Here is a 25046-nt window from a genome sequence, read left to right as displayed (position 1 = left end):
AGAATTTTTAAATTAAAGATATTAAGATTTTGTGGGGGAAAAGTAAAATTTTTTACAATAATGGAAAAATATTCGGTGTTTAAAGAAAAATAGGTTGAAAAAAAAACTGACTTAAGTTTGCAATAGCTTTTGAACAAATGGAAATTTTTAAAAACGCTGAGAATAAATCAAAGTATAAAATGGTACAACTAGCAAATTAAATTTTACCTCTGTAGTTACGTTTTACAGATAGTAGATTTACGAACATGTGTTTTTTTTCTTCTTTTTTTAACTACAAGTTTAACAGTTAATAATTCTTAAACTAACAATCGAATCATATATACCTAATTCCTTAGAACATTTTGTGTACTATTCTTCACACCTTCATAATTTTAAGTTTCTAAGTCTTATAGACGTTAGGCAACACAGTATAATTTAAGGTAAATCAACAACAAAAACATGGGGAGGGGGAGAAAAGAATTTGCAAAAAAGGCACTTAAAATTTTAATACCTTTTAATCAAATTGGAATTTTAGAAGAAAAAAAACTCTGTTAAGTTCATATACAAATGTGGCCCTTTCAGCATGCCAAATTTCAACTCAGTAGTTGAATTTTTAAGGACTGTAGAGAGGCCTGTATGGTATTTTTTACAACAAGTTGAACAGTTAATAATTCTTGAACAAATAATAGAATGTTAATTTTTTTTATAGCATCATAATTCCACAACACTCTTCGACACGCCTTAATAATTTAAGTTTCTAAGTGTTATAGCTTTTGGGGCAGCAAAGCAAAATGCAACATTAAGTTAAAAACACAAAATAGCGGCGTTGGAGTAGGTGGTACCTCTTAACGATGTATTTTTTTTTGTACGTAGAGATGATTATCTGAATATTGATCAAACATATTTCAATGTGACACCTAAACTAAATTCTATTTGCACTTACGTAAGTGGCAGCTGTGTATCTCCTGGTTGGGCAAGCGTAATGGTATAATCAGAAAGCGAGAGGGAAAATACAACATGATCATTCATTTGCTTTCACTAGAAAATATTTTTTTTAAAGTAATGTGTCTTTAAATTTTATATTCAGTTACTTTTTCTTATCCAAACATATCCATTAACAACATATCCAAATCATTATCTGATTCAATCAATTTCTTAGATGACATAAATAAATAAGATACGTCAAAATTAGATATTTAGACAACAGTATAAACTAAACCTTTAAAATTTGGAGAGCTATAAAATTATGGCATACTTGAATTAAAATCCTTGGTCATTGTACTGATGGGAAAGGAACTTCAAGCATGAAATTAGATATTATTCAAGAAAAAATGATTATTTTATACTAGTAAAATATTGTTTAAACCAGAGGTTCCTGAACCTTTTTGTTTCGCAGACCACCTGCCATGTTTTTCCATTTTGGATAGACCCCCTGCTTTCCTGATATTGATTTTCTTGTAAATTCATCAACTTAATTTTGTAATGTATTTTTGATAGCTGGAACAGTGCTACTCACAGTGAAATATTTAAATTTCTAACTGTAGTGAAGTATATTGTGGAAAAAACATGTTATTTTATACATTTATTAATTAAATTCAATCTAATTTAATATATAAATGGAATAAAATAATTCCACTATATAGCCCGTACTCCGCTACAAATATTATAATTGCGGAAATAAGCTTGTATACAAAACCATAGTAGTGTATTGTCGGTCTGCTTATTACGTTTTCACATAAAAAGTAGGCAGCAAATCTCCGTGATCTTGTGCGTAGATAAAGTTGGCAGTCTAGCTAGCTAAAGAGTTAACACAGGTTAGACTACAATTTACCACAGAAAAATACTTTTTTGTTACAAAATAAAATCTTACACGCAGAGAAAAAAAAATGTACGCAGGCAGAGCTGCAGGCAACTGCTAGTTTATAATAATTCAGTTTCATACATCAAAAAATAATCCTAATAACTTAAATTTTCATAAAATTTTTACTTCATAGCTACTTTTGTAAATTATGTAGAATGTAGATAGATATATGCTTTTATATTATAAGGTAATATAATGTAAATAATTAAGTACTATCAGTGTATGTTGATTATTCCATTCATGAAATGCCAAAATTAAAAGTCACTACCTGCCCATATGAGATCCACTATCGTTGACCCCCATTTTCATTTCATGGACCTCCAATTTTTTTTCACTCGACATGGACCCCTTGCAGGTGTTCATCGAACCCTGGGGGTCGATATAGACCACTTTGGGAATCACTGGTTTAAATTATTAAACATTGTTCAAATTATTGTTAAGAATTTTAAGACATACAATTAAAAGAAAAATGTTTTCAATACCAATTTATCATTATGGATTTTAAGCTCAGTTACGTTTATTTTCAACATCTACAGAAAACTAATAAAGACCGATTAAGGATTGCCACTCAAATCTGAACAAAAAATTCCCTGTTACATATTATAAACAATATATTAAGAGGGAATACACAATCACTATGCTCATGTATGATCTATATTAGGATAACTATACAGATTTTAATTGCAGGAAAAACTCAAAAATAAGGAACAGTTCAACAAACTACTTAAAAAAAATGCTACAGTAAATGAAATAGCGTAGCGGAATAACGGTTGCTAATCGGTCACAAGGTGATAAAATATAACACTAAAAAATTGTCAGTCAGCAGACACCAAATTGATCTTTTCTTCTACAATGCACCCCATGTGCGTTTTGTTATAATATTTTAAAATAAATATGGGATTATTTTTTGTATTTCGCAAAATTCCAAAAATTACTTTATTTCATACTTAATTTTTTTTAAAAATTTTTAAAAATGAATTTTGTAATGTTGTTCATATTTTGAGAATGCTTAAACAGGGTTCCCACTAAATTTCAGAAAAAAAAATTCCCTGACTATTTCAGTTAAACTACGTAAATTAAAATGAAAATTGAGCCCTACGTTCATCAGAAAACTTTGATTCTTTTATTTATAATGTGAAATATTAGATTTTCTGTGTAAAAGATTATTATTAAATGAACAACGGGAACATTTCAGTTTGACTAAAATGTGTATCTTTTATAACAAATAATTATAATAGATGTTAGAATTATTTAACTTGAATCTCAATAACTGGTTACTGCTAGTGACAATTTTAATACTGGTTATTTTCTAGGCACTATATCGGAATATTCCAGGTCTTTGTAAAGGTCTTAATATAGGAATATTCCAGGTCTGATAATTCCAGGTTTTCCCCATGTCTCCTTGACCCATTTGAACACAGTTTAAAAGAAATGCCTTACGTTATCAAAAGTTTTTCCAATCATCTAAAATTTTTAATTTTTAAAAATGCACTACTGTTAAAGATGTTACAGTTGGCCATTGGCCGGTATCAGAAATTTCTGAATTTTAGTACATCCAACATGAAGAAGAGAGTAAGTAACAAAGGTGATTGTGACACGAAGTAAAAGACCCCGAAAATTTTCTGTGCACAAAAGTGACATCTAGATATTAATTTATATGCCATACATGTTTCAAATTTAACATAATAATTTTTTTAACTGACATTAATAATTAAATGAAATACTAATAGAAAATTTCACACCTTTATAGTAACTAATTCAAGAAAAAAATTACTACTCAGTGGAATTGCGATATTGGATTTTAAAATTGTTCAATTTGAATCAAGCTATTGGATTTTAAAACTGTGGAAATACTACTTGAAATATTGAAATTTTATATTGCGCAAATACGAACCATGATGCATGTAATTTTTAGATTTCGTTAACATGAATCGCACTGCGTATTTCTCAAATCACCTTTAAATACAAAAATAGATGTTTGATATGGGTCAATATGAGACATGATATTGGGTTTCAAAAACTCATGAATATGAATCTTGATATTGGACTTCAAAAAACTTGTGAATACGTATCGTGACATTAAATTTTTAACTCATGTTAATACGAATTGCAATATTAGGTTCTGAAATCACGTGAAATTAGATTGCGATGCACGATTTTTAAATTCTGAAAATACGAATAACATAACTTTTAAATTAGATTGAGGGGGAGGAACCATCTCATATTAAGTTGAAGACACCTATGACAAAAATCAAACAACATTTATTACTAACTGTAACATAACAAGATAAAAACAGAAACGTAAAATTAAGTATGAGTGTGCACAGAGCAAAGTTCGAAGCTTCTTAAATACTGAAGAAGGGTACAAGGTTGCCGATCCTGCGTATGTCATCCAGCTGATTCCCTTGGCGACTACGCACTATGCCTGGCGCCACATTACTCCCCACTGGATTTTCATAGTCGTCAGATTCTGAAACGAACTCTTCTTCCATACCAAGTAACATACGTCTTCGAGCACAGTACCCTTTCTGCCAATGACTGCACAATTGCAGTCATTGGCAGAAAGCCAATGACTAGTTTGCTTTAGCTAGAATTTTAAATTGGTAAAATTAAAAAAAAAAAAAAAAAAATTCTTAAATCACAGAAGAGTTTAAAAGATGATGTTTTTTCTCTCATTCTGAGGGAAGAATCTCTTTCTGAGGAGTCCCCCTCTAGAAATGATGTTTTTTCTTTCATTTTTTGAAAGAACACCATAATTTTTAAAGAACATGATAAAATAATTTTATATTCTAATAAAATATTCCTGAGTGGTGATTTTGTTAGGAATTCAGATATTTGGAGCAGGATGAAATTGGGTAGAGGGGACTGCATTTTAAAAATTAGATTTTTTGGAAGTGGTGCAAGGGGCAAAACATGATTTTGGAGCAACAAAAAAGCAATTTTGGAGCAGTGAAACAAAGATTTGGAGCATATTTAATTAAAGGAATTAAAACAATAACTTAATAGCAAGAGTTTTTAATTTTGTTCATTAATAACATATCTTAATTTTTATCACTTTTTTGAAGGTCCCTGCATAAACAAATTAAGTTTCTTTTTGGTATCTTCCAATGCTGTTAAATATTCTGCTATCCTCGACTTAGCCTCAGATAAGAGGATCTGTCCACTTTCTATAATCGACATGTCTTTATTATTTAACTCATCTTTAATATTTTATTCAGCTGTGGCTAAGAGATCTTGAGAAGCCTTCAATTTTTTTTAGCAAATCAATTTCAGCAGCTTTGAATCTGCTTTCCTCAGTTTCAGTGTTTCCACATTCTTTTCGCTTTCTTTTTTCTCAACCTCTAATCAAGCAGAATAATTTTTCAATGCTGCACTGGTCCCTTTAATCATATCTTTGTCAACTTTAAAGTTATTTAAATTACCTGCTGATATGTGAAAACTTGTTTCAAACTATTAACACTATGCAAATTTAAACTTGCCCTATTGTCAAGTAGCTTTTTATTCACACATATGAACAAAACTAAAACCTCTCTGGTACTAAAACCTCTTTCAACATCGGCATTCCCATGTGGTATGCACAAAAGAGCTTTAAAAAGCTTCGTAATAAGAGGATATTTGATATTTCCCAAATTATCTTTCTTCACAAAATAGTCCAAGTACACACAAAAACACATCAAATCACAAGTCACAAAATAGTTCCAAAACACATCAATTGGTGCATATTCATTTGAGTCAGAAGACGTAACAGTAACAAAGGTTCTCCAAGTAACAGTAACAAAGATGCCTCTTCTGGATTTATAATGAATGGAGTTACTGTTGCCAGATATCTTATTGACTTAATAGAAGTGTCTTCCATTCTCATTACAGGATGCAACACTTTAAGATGGTACAGTAACCTATTTTCAAGAGGCAATGCCTTTAATAACTTTTTTGCACATGCCATAGACCTGGCACCTAAATACAGACTTTTTTCCTGAAGAAGATAAGGATGTCATCGTATTTGTGATATCTAGTCCAACATGTATTAAATTTGAATTTTGGCAAATTTCTGCGTTTTCTACATCCAAAGATTTTAGTCCTTTCCAATCAAACTAAGAAAAGCAAAACTCTTTAAAAAAAACGCCCTAACAATGCTTAAACAAGAGACACCATTTCATCATACAGCAAGTGAATCAATGGTGTCTCAGCTTGGAAAAAACCTAGAAATTTATTTAATATAGCCGAAATATTTCTTAAAAATGACCTTTCGCCAAAACCAATTTAAATAAATTCAATATTGAGTGGCTCATACTATTTTTTAAATTAATAATTACTTTATTTAATTTTGTAAAAGGTAATTAAAAACTCTCATTAATACGATAATTTAATGTTACTATTTCAAAATTACTTTGAAGACCGTCAACTTAATTATTTTTCTATTTGCCTCCGTGGTTCATTAATTTTAACCGAAGAAGTAATTACAGATACAAAGTTTTATAAGAGTTAGTTATTACAGATATAAAGCATAGAAACTCAAACAAATCTGCTGAAAAAAAGTTCTTTTGGATCTCATTAAGTACTCAAAAAGAAAAAAAAAGTGCTTGTAAAGGAGGTATAAATTTCATGTTAACGAGATTTTGTGTAAGTAGTGAAATTTAAATTTTTGATTAGCGAAATTCCGAGAAAATTTTGTTGAAATATAAATTATTGATTTACAAAAGTTTGTGAATCAATAATCTTGAGATTTGCAGAATTCTGCAAATTAACAGAAGAAACACATGCCTGATAAGAACAAAATTCCCAATAATCCCAATTTAAAATGAATTTTAAAAATCAAATTGAATAAGTCAAATATATTTAAAAAAATAGTAGATAAATAAAAAGGATTCTACCTATACATTACTAGCCCTTACTGTTTACATTCAAAACTGCAATGAATTTATCTTAAAAAAAACATACCTTTTGCATCTCCAAGACAAGAAAATATAGTTTTGATTTTACAAAGAATATTTTCTGTAATTTCGCGAGATTTTGCTATCATTGGAAAACTATTCCTCCAATTATACAACAATTCCTAAAAGAAACAATATATAGCTTTAATGAAATATTACAAGTTACAAAATTATAATGTTATGAATAAATGTTAAAATAATTTATAGTGTAATGAATAAAACAGTTTAACACATTTAATCAGCAATATGTATATATGTAATAACAGGGCTACAACCCTGTTATCAGTTTTGTATTTAGCTTGAAATAATTGCAGTCTTAAGCCATCATACGTTCTAAACAGGTTTATTTAGAGGTAGGCTGGTATTGATAACAGTTCCCGTCCCCACTCCTGCAAAGGAGGGGGCGTGGACAAGTCTCCGGACAATTCCGGAACAGCTTATCTGGATCAAATCATGATGAAAAGGACACACAAAACTATGTGTTCTTACGTTTTATACCAACACAGATTTGAGGTAAAAAGGCACACTTCGTACATTCCTTCTAGCCTTACGCATTAAGGAAAATCATTTACTGCTTCCTTATATGGCAGTGAATGAGGGAACGATTCTAAAAATAACTCTTCCTTTGAAATATAAATCTATTTATATTTCAATGGTATGTTTTCAGACTTGAATTCCCAAAATAGAATCTCTCTACGCTTATTCTTTAACAAAGACATTTTATGAAAACGAAAGAGTTTTAATTCTTTTATTAATACAAAAGTAATATAACAATTGATTAGACTAGATAACTAATTGATTGATAACTAGAGATTAAAAATGCAATCTGAATATTTAGTAAAAATGGCTGATCTAGACACAGTAGTTACCCGTAAGATTTCTTTCTGTGAGTAATGCAGATTTTTGCTTAACATTTTTAAATAAAAAAAATTACAATGATAAAAACAAATTCTGCACAAAAAAAAATCAAATTTAATTTAACAAAAAATAGCTCAAAAATAATATTGAGCCACCGGGGGAACGATTAGGTAACAAGCAACTGTCCTTAATTAAGACAAATAACCTATTCAAAATACACATATAGCATTTAAAAAATTTCGTAAAATAATGTTTTTTTTTTCTGAAAATCCCCCCCCCCAAAGTTTCTTTTTTTACATAAATGAAAATTTCTTTTGGAAATATCAACTTTGCCATTATCTCATAAAAAATAGAAGTATATTAAATTTAGAGATATTTTCATAATACTCTTTGTTATCTTGTTTTTTCATTTAATACTAAAATAATACTAAGCATTTACATTCATTATGTCAAACATTTACAAAAAAAATGGATAGTTTTAAATCACATATAGAATAAAAATAGGGTAATTATTTATACTTAATTCACGAATTCATTATAATAAATAATACAGATCTCAGTGAGCAATTTTTTAAAGTTGCAATACCTGATATTATCTTTATGTTTCTCATGGCCAATCATAAAAAATGAATCATATAACTAGAATAAAAATTGCAATTTAAATATTGTTTTAAAATCACTGAGGCTTAAAGTAATTATTTCCTTAATTAAAACTTATCTTTAAAAATTATACTTACATTTAAATTATAATTATATTTTGTTAAAAAATTCATCATCACAAAAATTGTAGTTGGGTATAATATTAGGCAGGTGAAAAACTGAAAACTTTAGCCAAAACGCCATCTTCTTCACGTATGAATAAACACCAAATTTACAAAATACAGAATATGAAACTTCTCATTGAAAAACAAATTATGAAAATAATTTTAGAAACTAACAAGTAGTAGGTAATAAAATATTTGAAGAAAAAAAAAAAAAACTCATTATAAAGCTTAAGAACATAGATTCTTTTCTTTAAAAAAAATTAAGTGATATAATTCAAAGATGATATGAAAAACTTGTGTTACCTATGATATACTAACAAAACTCATGATGTACTAAAAATTTAGAAATACAATAAATATTACTTTTAATATTTATCCGTGTTTAGAAATAAAAACTTGTTATTAAACGAAATTTGAAAATATTTACAACATTTAGATAAATGACTTAGTTTAAAAGAAAGAATGTGTGTAAAATATTCAATTTAAAATTTTTTTTACAACAATGAGCTCATAAGTAAATAATCAATTTATTTTAGAAAAATTACATATAAAATCTTTATTTAAATAATGATAGTAGACAATAAAGAGAGTAGAACTTATAAAAAATTAACTTTTTAAAATTGTTTGATATTTTAAGAATGTAACAAAAAATAATCAAAGTTTAATTAGGCTAACTTAAAAGTTTAAAAATAATGATTGTAAACAAAAAAATATTGTAACTTAGGCAAATATACTTTCAAAGAAATTCATTATACTACACTTAATTTTAAAATATTTAATTTTCACTTTTTTCTTAAACAATCAATTTCATTTTTAAAAACAAAATAGTTTGCCATTTTTTGAAAGGTACCAAATATTAAAATAAAAAATTAGATTATAACTAAAATAATAATAAATAAGCTTTTACTAAACAAAAAAAGTTTTATTAAAATCTCATTCAATAAAATCTTAACAATTAATAACTAACAAATTTAAATTTTGATATTTTAATTTGATTTTAACCAAAACATTTAATTAATCAAATACGGTATAATTAAAATAAAAGCTAAAAATATACAAAGATAATTGTTACTTTTTTATACAAATTGACAGCACATGAAGAATATATGTTAAAAAATACTGAAACTGAATATAAACATACTCATTGAATATTTTTGACTGGTAATTTAAAAGCCAATATAAAGAAATAAAGAGTTTATACCAAAAGAATATGGTTAAAGGATATTTGGAATAAAGAATTAAAAAAAACTGTGTCAAAGATTATATTCTCTTATTTTCAAAATTTAATATAAAAACTAAACTTTAATTTCTTTCAATAATTTTTTTCTTTCAAAAAATGAAGTAGAAATAGCAAGAGGAATAGTTCACACTACTTTTTGTATATACAAATAACTATTATTAAGAGTGTTCTAAGAGAATGTTTGTATAGTTGGAAAACATTTTTAATTATTTTAACATTTTTAATTACGTTTGTTTAGTTAGAAATTTTTTTTAATTTTTTAATTCTTTAAAAAAAAAACGAAGATTAAGCAGTTTCAAAGAAATTTGAAAATATTATTCATCTATTAACTAAAGATATCTAAGAAACTACGGAAGATGCAATAATTCTAAATAGATTACATTTACAGATAAAGACAAGCATTTCTATAATCATTACTAAAATAAATCTTACTCCATCATTTCTGAAATAGTACCTTGTAATTCTGTACTTCCTTCTTCTACCATCATAAAGAAAATTGAAGCATGAACATAAGTATAAACCGCATGAGACCACTCTAATCTCAATATATCAGAGCATTTTGCTGCTTCTTTCCAATCACATTTAAAGCTAATTAAAATATAAAGGAAATTTTACAGCGGCCTAGGCCTATAGGCCCATTCGCCGAATGCAGTGGAACAACAATTTAATTTGACAGCAATTATATAGAAATAAAATGTTAAAAATTTTACAGTAACAGCGATGGCAACAAGCCTCGAAAACATTGAAACACATGAGAAAGAAGGTCAATGGACCCTTAAAATTGAACATATCGTTCAACAATTTAACATAAAAACAAATTAAAACAATATTGATCGTGCTTGGTGTTGTACCGTTCAGGCCAACAGACCCTTATACTAACGAAATGTTTGTAACATCACGAACTCATTTTTACTTACTAGATACTACAGTTAAATAAAGGTATCAATAGGATCGAATTGAGAGCTAGAGCTAGTTGCTGGGTAATAGGAAAAAGTTAAGAATTACACACAAGATATAAGTACACATTAGACTAGCCTGTCCTAAAGGACATAAAATTTGTATAAATCAGTAAAATGAAAATTTTAAAAACGTTACAATTTTAAAACATTATGTTTAAAAATAAAAATCGACTGTACAAAGCCGTTTACATGCATAAAATTTCAAGATATAAAATTATTTGTGGATAAAAGATAGGATAAAGATGTAAAAAGACAAAATTGATAAAATAACAAGTATAGATAAAATATACCCTAAGATTAAAATCATTAAAATATATTCGTCCAAAAGGGACGTAAATGTTATAAAATTCATTTAAAATTTTAAAATATTTGCAAATCAAAATTTAAAAGCGTGTTTTTAAAAATACTGAAAAAATGGTGGTATGCAGAATCAAGGATAAAAGCTAATTGTGTATAAAAATTAAAAAGAAAATCATTTAAAAGTTGAATAATTAACAGTTAAAATCAATAACAGACCAGTGTAAAACAACCAGCCGAGCAACAATTAAAAAGTGTTGAGTAAAATGGAAAGCGATGTCTAAAACATAAAAAATGTAAATACAAGGTCTAAAATTTAAAATATGATACATTAAAAGTTTGAAATTTAAAATACTACGAGTAAAATTATTAAATGAAGTGGTCCAAGGAGTATTTAACTATATTTATTGGGGAGAGCAAATTAGTTGTTAAATTGGGCCAGCGTCTCCTCGAGAGTAATTTTAATGATCTCTTTAATGATGGATTTGCAAGTATTACTCGCGAAAATTTGTTGTTCATTTCTCCCGAGGAAGTGGTTTTGTCTGAGTGTCCGGAATCTGTCGCAGTGAAAGAGTAGGTGCTCAATTGTTTGAATATCTTCACAGTTATTGCAGGTATCACTTTTATTAAAAAACTTTTTTTGGTAGACCCCGAACACTCCGTGCCCCGTCAAATATTGGTTCAGATAAAAATTTGTTTGTAATCTTTTAACTGACGGGGTCTTAATAAATTTAAATGTTTGACGGCCCTTATTACTGCTCTCCCATTGATTCTTCCATATTGAAGTTAAGATATTTCTAATGTTTGTTTTAACCTGTTTTGGGGTCCTCAGTACCTGGAGATCTATTGTGCTAGAACAAATGGCGTTTTTGGCTGCCTCATCTGCCTCCTCATTGCCCTGGATCCCCACATGTGCTTTGACCCAGTTCAATTTAATGTTGTTATGCCATAGTTTTTTTGTTTCTTCAATAATTTTTGAACTGGGTTCTGGATCAGCCAGGGCCTGTAAGGAGGACATGGAATCAGTATAGATTGTTACATATTCGATATGTTGTTGATTGATCCATGCTAGAGCTGTTTTAATTGCCATGAGTTCTGCTAAAAAGATATTTGTGTTGTCGGTGACTCTGGTGGAGACCTTATGTATTGTGATACCATTCTGTTTAATAATCATTGCAAAGGCTGTCTTATAGTGATTAGGTTGTTCTGTCTCCATCCTAGAGCCATCCGTATAGATCTCCATGTCCTGATCTTTTGGGCAATCATATCCCCAAGGCAAGGATCGATATTCTGAAGGGTGTTCCGGGGCTGGTTTATCGAAGTTCATTGTATGGTCAAAGTTAGTAAGCTAATTAAAATATAACAAAGTTTATCATAAAAACAATGTATGTTCACAATTATAAAGCAAGAAGGTAATTAATTCTGAATGTTACCAGTGGCACCACAGCAATTCCCAATAACAAACATAACGAAAGTTTTTACACTCTTGCTGAACATTAATAGACAGTTGATATGTGTCAATGGCCTAGATACCCAAAATGCAATTTTTAGTGCAAGATGATAAATACTATCGACACTGGTGAACAAAATTAAGAGATGGAAAGCATTTTTGCCCATTTCTATTATGCTATATTCTTCTATGATGCACATTTCTATGACGCTATTTCTGGACGGTTATTGATATGGAGGGAACCCGATACCATCCCAGCAACATTATCGAAAGGGATCATTATGCTGGTGGAGGACTCATGGTTTGGGCAGGAATCATGAAAGATACCCGCAAACCGCCCCCATCTTTGTTTGCTTTTTAGGTTAAATGGAGGAATAGTTTTGGAAACATCATCTCTGGAAAGCAAGTAACATTTACGAACTTTCGATATTGTGATAACTATACAATTAGAATTTTGAATTAAAAATCAAATATTTACCAACAAAACAGCAAAATGAAATATTAATATATAGTTGGTTCTTGAAAAAAACCTTCTTTTAAAAATTGTAATATGTTATAAAAGGTTACAATGAAACAGAAAAAATAGCATTAATGCAACAATTGTAACAATTTGTCGACAAACATTGCTGTTAGCGATTGTAAAAAAATGTGTGATTAGTTGGTTTGCTGAGAAAAAATAGTTCACAAATTTCTATGAATGGTAGTACAAAAGCTTCCAAAAAAAGAATGCAACATAAAATATATTATTATTAAATTATAACCAACAAATTTTTGGAGAATTTTATAAAGTTAAAAAAACAAAAACATTTTGAATCATTTCATCAAAATGGAAAACAATTACCACCAAAGCATCAGAACAAACTTGAGCCATAAATGGATTCAGTCCATGGACAGAATTTAAAAACAGAAGCAAATATCCTGTTATTATATAGCTTATATATTTTATCTAATATAATTTTTATATCATGAAGTAACTAAAATATAAATGCTTTTATTACATCACTTTATTTTTCAAATAATGTGACAAGAGGGAATTAATCAAATATTGATTTGAATCTTGTTTATACCTGTTAAGCAAAATTAGGAAAAAAATACACATTCTTCTGTGGAAGCCAGAAGGCGAAGTAAATAAATAATTGATTGGCTAGAATCATTTTATTAACTGAGTACGTAAATTGTACAGATAATTTTCAATTGATGGTATTTTTAAAAATGCATGCATTAGCCAAAGATTTGAAGGTAAATAGGCAGCTATACCGTTAATCTACCCAGGACATAAAGTGTATAGAAAAATAGGAGGCATCATATTATGTATAGCTTAGATTGGTATATAAATTCGATATTTTTTTCTACTGAACCTAGGTAGAGAAACTCTGATGTTTGATAGTTCTAACTTAAAAAAAGTAAGATTTTTTTCAAATTCAACTTACCCCTTATTGAACAGCAGTCTGGACTTTAGCATCTTTCCCTGATGTATTTACAGATGATTTTGAAGTTGATTCAGAAGAATTAGACAATTCTTGAACTGTAACGTAAATAAATAAAATTGAACAGTAAAAGCATTAGCAAATTTCAAAAAACTACAAAAATCCCCTTACTTTGTGGAATAAGGAAAAAAATAACCAGCAACATACTCTATAACATTTGTTTAAGCATATATGTATAGCATTTATTGATTTGCATTCATGAAAATATTTTAGCTTTAAACTATGGATTCATGCTTTTTTTAGAGAAATAATATTTTAACATACATAGTCTAATAAATATAAAGTCTGGTTCTGGAAATTTTTAATATCATTAATGTCGAGAGCATTGTTCACAGATACAGCAGATAAATTTCTTAGTTTTTTTGCATTTTTCTTGAAATATAGGGAAACAAATGTTATAATTCCATCATCACAGACTGAAATATAAGTGGAAGAGCTAAATTTTCGTTCGAGTTCAACAAATGTGCTCAGCAAGGTGAATCCCTATTAGTTATGCTGTTCAATATCACCTTACATTTGAGAATCACATCATTCGACAACTAGGAAATATAATCACAAAGTCAACAAAAGTCTGTGCCCATGTACAGAATATAGGAATTAATGCAAGAAAAAAATAGTAGACTAATAGAACAAATAAAAGAAATTACAGGAAAAGCAAATGAAGTAGGTCAAACTAAAATAAAATTCATGATAAAGACAAAGACAGAAGAGCAAATACAAATACAAGGTCTAAAAATTGATAAAATTTCTTAGGGTACCTTTACTTATCACGGTCACGAAATGAACAATAAATGTGAAATTCCACGGACACAAAATGGAAATATTTGTAAATAATGATTACTAAAACGGAAATTAATTTTGAGAATATGTATAATATGTAAAACCCTAATAAGACCAATAGTAACATATGGGTCTGAAACCTAGGAAAACAATATGAAAATATAGTAGGAAATTTTGAACATAGTATAATTAGAAGAATTTTTGAAGCATTAGTTAAAGTAACGCATGGAGAAAGACATGCAACCACAAAATGGAAAAATTAAAAAGGAAAAACATCATATGATTTATCAAAGCTAGAAGATTATAGTGGATAAGACATGCCTTAGAAAATCATTAAAGGAAAGGAGGAAGATCAAAGTTAAGATTGCTGGATCAGGTTGAGGAAGAACCAGAAAAAAAATATTAAACTGGAGAAACATGGAACTTTATTGTAGAGAAAGCTCACAGGACTTTTGAGTTGGAAAAGAAGAAGTATAATTCTGATAATCTGACATGACTCTAAGAGTTTCAACCAATCATATAAGAGGAAATCACTTGAGATCTTAATTTTTTTGTTAAAATCCATATAACATTTCTTAATTAGTAATAGTACTCATCATATGATGTATACATCACATGAATGTAAATTATATTTCCTTCTGAATTCAACAAAAATGCATTATCACATAATTTAATTGTGATTCATAAAGTATGATTAGGATAAGTACAAAAGCAAACCATGATGATCAACTGTAAATATCTATGCAGCGTAACAAAAGTAACAACTTTATTAAATCATTCACATAGATTTGAAATTTTTTTTAAAAAAAAGCACTGTCGTTGTTCATTTACGTCACACTAGAGCTGCACAATGGGCTATCGGCGACGGTCTGGGAAGCATCCCTGAGGATGATCCGAAGACATGCCATCACAATTTTGATCCTCTGCAGAGGGGATTGCACCCTCGCTTCGGTAGCCTGACGACCTGCACGCGAAGTTGAGCACTTTACGGTAGCACAGTTTAACGAGGAGCAATACCGCACACCCTCGGTCCCTACGCAGACTGATCCAAGTGGTCACCCACCCGCACACTGATTGCAGCCAGTGATGCTTGACTTCGGTGATCTGATGGGAACCGTGTCTTAACGATCAGTCAACTGCGGGACTAAAAAGAACTGTCAGATTTGTTATTTTATATACATCTTTGAATTATCATGCTCTATTTTTTTACATGATATAAACTGTCATACAAACATGATATAAACTGTCATTTTATGATTGCAATAATGTATTCACTTGTAATAACTTAATTCAGAGTATAAATTATAGTCTTTTAGAAAGTTTATCTAAAAGGCAAGTAAGATAATCCATGGATTTTGATTTTCCAATATATCTGCAGTCTTTTGTGGATGTTAAATAATCAGAATTTGAACTATTATTTAGCTATTAGACAAGAAATTCGTAAAAATATTCGTCAATATCAACACAATAAATGAGTAAGAGACATTTAAATTTAAAAGACAATAATTGAATAACCTCTCACTTTTACAACATCTAATTCTCCTGAGAAATTTTGAGCTGTTGTTCGTAGATTAGATTGTTGATCTTTGAGCTCTTTCACATTGCTTTCTAGAGCTGTCATTTTACTTTCAAACTTAGCAACACTCTAAGAATAAAATTAAATGATTATTTACAGTACTTTTCTAAAAACAGAAATTACTGTATTTTTCACATAAATGATAGAACGTTTTTTTAAAAAATAAACAAATACATCAATTAAAAATTTTATTCAATAAGTTCCAGTATTACCTTTCTTAAAATAGATTGAAAAATACTTTAAACTAGGGGTGTGATATCTCTTGATCTGCAAACCAAGACAATATCAAAAATATAAATTTTTTTTAGAAAAAAACATCCCAGAATTTTGAATTGCACATTTAATTTTTTTCTCTTTTTTTAATGAAAAGGAAACTAAAAAAATATCAGTTTTGCATTTGTTGAATTTTAATTTATAATTTTATGTCCAATGTTTAAAATAATTTAATTTCATTGAGTTAACTGATAAAAAAAATTTAGTATCTAGTATATTGATGTTTCTGTATGAAAAATACTATAATTGCTAATATCTGTCTAAATACTTGGACAAGCAAATTGGTCAACCTGCTGTCCAAGTGGCCCTTCTCTTAAAAAGATTGTGCATCCCTACTTTAAACACTTTTAGGTTTTTTAGGTATTTTAGGTGTGAAACTATCTTCCGCAGTCTTAGCACCAAACGTTTTTTTACAGTTTCCCGTACGAATGATTTTGCTTTCAAAAAAGATGTCTATAAATTCTAATATAAGGTATAGTGTTTTCTAAACTAATTTTTAGGATCTTCGTTAAACACTTCGGAGGTAAATTAATGAGGTCGGAAAATCATTGATAGAAATAGAAATGTTACTTAGTGATTTAGTTTCATCACACTAGTAATGATCTTTGTGCTTCAATTATAACAATTCTAATTTCAAGTTGCAGAATTAGAATTTTTAGATCATTCTAAATGAATAAAAATATCATTTCATCAGATACTGTACATTAAATGGTTATTTTCAAAGAGAGATGACCCATCTTGAGTACTCATGGTACAATAAAACTACGAAGAAACAACACCAACAGAAATCACACTTTTTAAAGCTGGAAGCTAATAGTTTTTAAAAATTGAGTCATCATAAGCAGCAGAAATAAGTTGTATTTTTGAGAATAGATAAGCTTATTTAATTTTGTATAATTCTTATTATTTCAAATGATAATATTCCTCTGCATACTATTTGTTTTTGTAAGTTTATTCCAAAGTAAAATACTTAGAGGGAAAATTCAGGAATATTACAATATATTTTAACAGTAGAATGAAATGAAATTTTTTTAGTACATTAATACATTAACAGGCACAATTTTTTTTCATATTAACTCAAAAAGTACATGACATATACATTCAAACTATACCAATTAGTAAAATAATTTTTCATAGAATTAATATAATTTTTTTTTTTTTTTGCTGGTACGAAAAGAAAGACCTAAATGGACATAAAATAGAAATACTTGACTAAAAACTCAGAGACTTAGTTATTGGTCACAGAAGTATATTTTTATCAATAGAACTATTTAATAAGGCATTAAAACTGAATTCTCAATGTATTTATTTCAAATATCAATTAATTCATCAAACATTGTGAGATTAATTTAAGAAGAGAGTATTGAAAACAGTATAAAATGGTTTTGAACTGTTTTCTGTAAATGAGGTTTGCTTCATTGTGTATAAGTAATACTTATTTAAATCAAGCCTGTACAAAAATTCTATTTCATAGGAAACTGAATCAATTTTAGTGAATTTCTAAAAAATACAAAAACTGGGAGAATTGAACCAGGAGAAGCTGGCAATAAGCACTTACATTCATCGAAGTAAAAAGTATGCATATAAATCTTAATCTAAAAGTCATTTCTTTAAACCATTATGCATAATTACTTAAACTATTAACACTCAACATACTGCAGCACAGGCCATATTATCACACTGGTAACCTGTTCAGAGATAAAAGAATTATTTTCGCCATCAGTGGATATTTGATCGCCCAAAAGTTTTGTTTTTTTTTAAATTTCTTCGACAAATACGGAGAAATTTGGGAATATAGGAGTAAACAGGAGATAGTTGTAAAATACAGGAGTCTTCTTTACAGGTACACATATAAATAATGACCTTAAAACATATTCCTCCAAAATATAAAGGGCTCCCACTTAAAACCAGAAAAAAAATTTCCCTGACTTGTCCAGACATTTCAAGTAAATTTCAATGAAATCCAGACCATGTTTTATCTATAATAGAGGGTGCACAAAAAGAGGAATCTGAACGAAATAAAAAATATTAATTCCAATTTTTTTTTCCTTTAAAAAAATTAGGAAATTTTACATTTATATATTCAAGTTGAAACATCTTTCGATGTTTTAACACATTATTACGAATTGTGAGTAAAGATTCGCTAATTTAGATCACGATTTTTGACGTGGTTTATTTGCGCCAGTATTATAGCATGTCAAGTTATTTTTCAATTGTTGTTTTGGCAATTATTGGTACAATTGCTACAAGGTTTTTAAAGTCCCCATATATTTCATATGCTATAGCTACGTCTTAATTTCGAATCCCACATTTAAGTACATCACTTTTTGACACGCTTTATTTACGTTGATTTTATTTTAAATATGAAAGGTTTTTGATAGATTTGTTTGGTAGTTTTTACTCTGTGATTTAAGAAAATTCTTATATTTTTAATACTAGTCAGAGAGCAGGCAAGTTTTGAATCGTGCATTAAAATAATTACTTTTTACGTGCGCTATTTGCATCGATTTGAACATTAATATAAGAGGTTTTTCGAAAGTGTTTTTTTCTTCTTTTGTGATTTAGAATATCCTGATATTTAAACACAATATTTGCAAATCGCGCAATTCGTTTGCGTTTATTTATTTATTATTTTTTTTGTAATTTGAAAAGTATTTATGTATCTTATCAAAATCGACACCTTCCTGAAAAGAATTTTAAAAAAAACGAGATGAGTAAATTTACATAAAACACGGCCCCATTTGCAAAAAAAATAATTAAAAACATGTGCATATTTTTTTTAGCCCCATGAACACGTGGAAGTTTAACAGCACACACTTAAACTGTTCTTTTTGCTGTCATGTGATTTAAAAATCACATATTGCGATTCGAATTTAGGCGTTTTAAAAATAATACGTTATGATTCTTCTTGCAATTTAAAAGTCGCACATCATAATTCGCATTTACGCAATCTTAAAATTGCACATCGCGTTTCGTTTTAACAATAACGAGATTTGAAAAATCATCCATCGCGATTAGTATTCACGAGATTTAAAATCGCGATTCATGTTCAGTCGTTTAAAAAATCATACATTGCGAGTCTTCTCGCAATTTAAAAACCACATATCACTATTCGCGCTATTTGAAAACCATGCATAGCGATTTTTATTTGAGCAATTTAAAAATAAATAACACATCGCTATTTGTATTCACGAGATATAAAAATCAGGAAAGGAAGAACACCGTTTGTGATAGATTCCAAAACTGATGAAGTTATTTACCCTAAGTTTAATACTGCCTACACCAGCTTCTGTCAAAAGGCAGTTTTCCAGAATGAATTTGGCCTGTTAAAAATTACAGAGCAGTTTTCAAACAAAATCATTAAAATTTTTTATTTAATAACTCGAAAAAGCTATCATATGATCAAGTAGATAAAATTATCACAATATTTAAAAACTTTGCAAATTATAGAATAAACATTAAAAATTTTTTAAAACCATTTTCTTCCTACTTAGACCATTTCAGATCATATGCTGGGAAATGATCTCTATATCATTAAATTTTAACTTTAAAAATTTTTATAAAAATAAGTTTCGAAAAGTATTGTAAATTTTAATTGATTTTAAATATATATGTGTAACTGTAAATAAAAAAGCATTGGTCATAAGGAATTGAAAACAGGTATCTTAATAGTTTTTTTTTAATAAGTAAAATAATTCCTTCAAAATTAATGGGTTTTTTTTTCTTCTTTTTCTTCCCTCTCTCAGCCTCTGCTGCTTATAATTAATTTAAAATAAATGTTTTAAAGTTAAAGTATATTCCCAACTAAATGCTAATTCTTTTTAGCTGAAGGAGTTTTGTTTTAATTTTAATCATTTTTAACCCTTATCTTTCTTTAAATCAAAGTATTTAAATTGCATTTTTTTTAATGACAAAATATTTATTTTTTTAAATTTAATTCAGTGGACAAATTTTTTAATGTTAAAATTTATGTTTAAATGGACTTTTGTATTATGTAATATGATAAAAATAAAAATGATTTTTCCAAAATTTTTAATTATTTTAATTTATCTAAAAAACAATTTCTGATAAATTGATTCTGATTCTGTTCCCCCCCCCCCCCCTAAGTAATCAGTTTTGCAGTTTCTCATTTTAAACATTTAAAATTATTCAATTTTATGCAAAGATATTACAAGGTTAACTGACAAAAAGAATTTAGTCTTGAGAACAATGATGTTTATATAACAATTACTACCAACAATTGCTGCCAGCATGACTGTCTAAATATTTTGGCCTGCGGCCTTTTATTGGTAAATCTGCTGAGCATGTGGCCCTTCACTCAAAAAAGGTTGTGCACCCCTAATCTATACCATGTAATTTGTCATTAGAAAACAGAGTTTTTAATTTGTAAGGCTTATTGCGTAATAAGACTTTTAGAAGGTCAAAAAAATCTTTAAATATGCCAGTTTCCCGAAAATAAGAAATTTTTACAACAAATAATTGTAATAGACATTGGAATTATTGAACTTGAATCTCAATCACTGATTACTGTAACTGATAATTCTAAAATTGGTTATTTTTCTGGAATGATACAAGAATTCTCCAGCTTTTTGCCAGAAATTGCAATCTTTCCTGACTATTCCCTGCTTTTTAAAGTTAAAATAAAATTCCCTGAGAATTCCGGGTTTTCCCAGATCCGAGGGAATCTTGATATCATAAATCTGTTTTTAGTAGCGAAGCAGAATACGGATAATGATATGCAGAATTATTCAATATTAATACAAATATTGAAACATTTATTATTTACCATTTAGGAGACCAGTGAAGCATGTGAACAAGGCTTCACTCAATTCTCTCTCTATTAAAAAATCGGAAAGGCTACTGTTTTGGGCGTACAATTTAACATTACATTTTGTTTTGTTGTGCAAAAACTAAACAATTTAGAAACTTGAAATTATACAGGTAAACTTGTAGGAAAAAATACTATGTGGGCCGCTCTACAGACAGCAGGAATACAACTTCAGAGTTGAAACTAGGAATGTTGAAAAGGCCTCGATTGTTTATGCACAGCTTTTTTTTTCTTCATTTTTTTTTTTTTTTTTTGAAATTCCAATTTGTTGAAAGTTATTGCACTTTTAAGGGCTTTTTTATCTTCTTTTTTTTTGCTTTAGGTTACATTTTGCTCTGCTGCACAAAACTCTATAATCTACTGTGACAATGTCACTGCCACGGGGGTATTATTTATAAATTTTATCTTATTTTTGTTGGTAAGTGTATAAAATTCTTTAAAAGAAAAGATCGATTAATTAAAATAAAATCTAATTTTCTTGATTTAAAAAAAAAAAAAAATTCAGGAAACTCATCCTCATATCTGATATCCTGAGTAGAGACTGATGTCTAGAAGGGATATACAGAACAAAGTTCACATTAGGTTGGAGAGGCAAAATTATAAACTATAGGGGAGAGTGGGGTCAATTGTAACAGGGTACGATTGTAACAGAGCAAAAATTTCGAGTGTCCGGTTCTAGATTTGGTTCCTAGGTGGCGCACAAGGTGTATTTAATAAATCTACATGCACACTCCTGCTGGCAACCATTTTTATGTACTTTTGAAAGAGTTACATCACAAAAGATATTTTCACGCGATGTAAGTGCTTTTTTTGGCATTAGAATATTATATTGTAACAAAGTAATTTTGTTTAAACAAAGAAAAATTATTATCCGAATATGTAAGTGGACACCTTAATTAACATTTAAAAAAAAGATTAGTTTTGTTAATAAACTAGCATTGCTTTTAACAAATGAAGCTAAAAGGGCGTCTTGGGGACAATTGTAACAATAAGTAAAGGGACAATTGTAACAGCTGAAAATAAATAAACTTACGTTTACAAATCATTACTTAACTCTTTAAGAACCACCAATAGTTTCCTATATCATTTATATTATGTTGCATGTGCATTATTTTATTTGTCACCTTTCACAGCATAAATTAAAATTTTTAACCCCTTAAAGTTAAAAGTTTAACCCTTTAGGTCTCTGCTCATTATTATTTTTACTCCTAATATATCACTACTATTTTGATCAATAAAAATACGTATATATCACAACTATGATAATATGTATAATTAACTATGTTTTAGTTGAATTTATGAACTGTTACAATTGACCCCGTAAGAGGGGATAATTGTAACAAGTGCACGACTGTCAAAAATTGTTAATAACTAATATAATAACATTTAAAATAATGCATTTACTTTTTTTTCTAGTAGAGGATAGTCTACTTTACTCGTCTGTCAATTAATACTAATAATATATTGGAAGTAAAAAATGTTACAATTGATCCCACTCTCCCCTATCATGATCGGAAATTAAAACGCTGTATCTATATTAGTAATATAAGTTTATAACAATATTGCTAATATATAGATTCTTTGCACAGATTTGGATAAGTGAGTATTAAAAAAATAAAAATCTGTGACTTCGGGAAAACAATGCAAAAAATTTTAAAATTATTTTCTTATTGTCTGTATGAATATTGAATTTATGTGACAAGTTATGCTTTGAATTATGAGGAAACCAGAGACGAAACTTATTCATTTTGCTCGGCAATGCTTTGAAATTGAATGAATACAAGTATCACGATATTTGATTTCTCGAACGTGTGAATACTAATAGGAACATTCACTTTTTAAATCACACAAAAAACTAGATCATTTTTTTCACAAATTAATAAAAGGGAAAAGTGCCAAAAAATCATTCTCTTATTATATTTATATGCCACAATATATGAAGAAATAGTTCCCTAAATATTCAAAAAGTCACTATTTTTGAAGAAAAAAAAAGTCTTTAGACACTTTTTTTGCTTAAAAGAGCCGCCATAGTCACCTAGGAACAAAATAGGTGGCAAGTATAGTTTGTCTATGGTAATAACTCCCCCATACAAAGTCTGAGGCCATCTGCTGCTATGGAAACAAGAATAGCACATCTGGAACAAGATAGCTTCTCTTCTCTCTAGGGCTAACACAATAGACTGGAGAAAAAAATTCCCCTTCTCCCGCCTACCAGAGCCAAAAACTTGTCTAAACAGTGACCCCCCACCCCTACTTGGGATAGTAATACCACTGTCACCGACACTGGACTAGACGAATTTTCAAGATCAGATAAAAAGATAATACCAAGTTTATCGTCAATGTGGTTGACCAGAGGTGGTTACTGTTAAGACTGAAGAACAAATTCTTTTTCAGCATTCATGGAAAGGTGAGTTAAAATAGGGAGGGAAGTCATGAACAAAACCTAAAAAAAAAAAAAAAATCATTTTAATAGGGATTTCAACAACTCAATTTAAGATCCGAAAAACAGTTTCTTGAATTTTCAATGTGTTTTCAAAATTATTAATAAAAAATTCTTATATACCACTCCCAGGCAAGGTGTAGAACAGAATGGATTAATCCAGAGTTTAAATCGTCATGCCCAAAATCCTTTTATTAAAATTATGTCACAATTAAAAAAAAATATTCTGATAAATAAAAAGTTAATTTTTGAATATGAAACGAAATGAAGACAAGTTTTTGTTTTATTTAAAAAGTTTATTATTATTTTTAACATTGCATAATTTATCCTTATACAAAAACATAATTTATCTGTATTAAAAGCATATTTATTCATATTCAAAGGATAAGGTATTCAATTTTGCTGTTCAATGAATTGTGGAGCTTCAAAACTTAAATATTTTTCAGATTATATTATTTTTCTTTTATAAGTTAAAGCATACTGTATAAAAAACATTAAATATTTATTAATATGTGTAACTATTATGTGTACAATGGTTACACCTATAGAATTTTTACCAAAGTTTTGGGACACTTTAAGAGTTTAAGACAGTAAAACCAATGTATTCTGTCCAAAATCTTAATCCTGTTGTTCTCAGGGTGTGAAAATATGAGGCAAAATTGTGGCAGAGACTTAGATTAAATATGCAAACATGAAGCTACAGACGGATACATCCGCGCAATACAAAAATCTAGATAGGTCTCCAAAAAATTGAAACTTTAAATACGTAGTAGATCAAAGAATCCTACTCAATTAAAGATCTTTTTACTTTTTTTAAGTCATAGTTAAATATTTATGTCATTCACTACTACATCAGATGAAGAAATGTAACGACAATTTAGCTGCTTTAATGAAAGACAGTTAAATTTTTAAGTTTTTCAAATGTGACATGGTCAGGGATGAGATTAGCCAAAACGCAAAAAAGCTGAATTTCCACGATAGTAAATTTTACGCAAGCGCAACCCTTTAATAATAAATTCCAGACAGTTTAAGGTAATAAATAATGTCTTGACATTCAATTGTGTACTAATCTATTATTATAAAAACAATTACATTGATACTTAACATTTAGTGAAAATAAAATTACCAATTGAAAAAATAAAGCTGGAAATTATATTTTTTCTCAGTTCACGTAAGAGACAATATCTACTTGAAAAACTACCTGGTTTTGCAAATTAAAAATACTGAGGATATAAATTAATATTTCATTTCTTTTAATAAATACTGTTATGTGATTTATAGCAAATATATCAGTAATATTACTTTTTAAATTATATTGGAAAA

General features: G+C 28.5%; 1 protein-coding gene across 21 annotated transcripts in view; it reads right to left on the bottom strand.

Annotated features, from left to right (window-relative positions):
* Window positions 1-25046, bottom strand: part of LOC147803249 (disheveled-associated activator of morphogenesis 2-like) — a 76860-nt gene that overhangs the window by 27436 nt on the left and 24378 nt on the right. For 9 of the 21 annotated variants that reach the window (XM_087150672.1, XM_087150671.1, XM_087150670.1 and 6 more), the window contains 5 exons: window positions 23609-23726; window positions 16122-16251; window positions 13770-13864; window positions 10088-10221; window positions 6779-6893 (listed from right to left, as the gene is read on the bottom strand). In XM_087150672.1, coding sequence (XP_087006798.1) covers window positions 13773-13864; window positions 16122-16251; window positions 23609-23680 — 294 coding nt within the window. In that variant the 5' untranslated portion in view covers window positions 23681-23726 and the 3' untranslated portion in view covers window positions 6779-6893; window positions 10088-10221; window positions 13770-13772. The other 12 variants (XM_087150654.1, XM_087150667.1, XM_087150656.1 and 9 more) reach the window with 11 other exon arrangements.

The sequence above is a fragment of the Parasteatoda tepidariorum genome, chromosome 9, assembly GCF_982258835.1.
Source record: "Parasteatoda tepidariorum strain Cologne lab strain chromosome 9, Ptep-v5.0, whole genome shotgun sequence".
Classification (NCBI taxonomy): domain Eukaryota; kingdom Metazoa; phylum Arthropoda; class Arachnida; order Araneae; family Theridiidae; genus Parasteatoda; species Parasteatoda tepidariorum.
The sequence above is the reverse complement of the archived record's forward strand: the minus strand, read 5'-3'. Positions and strand labels throughout refer to the sequence as shown.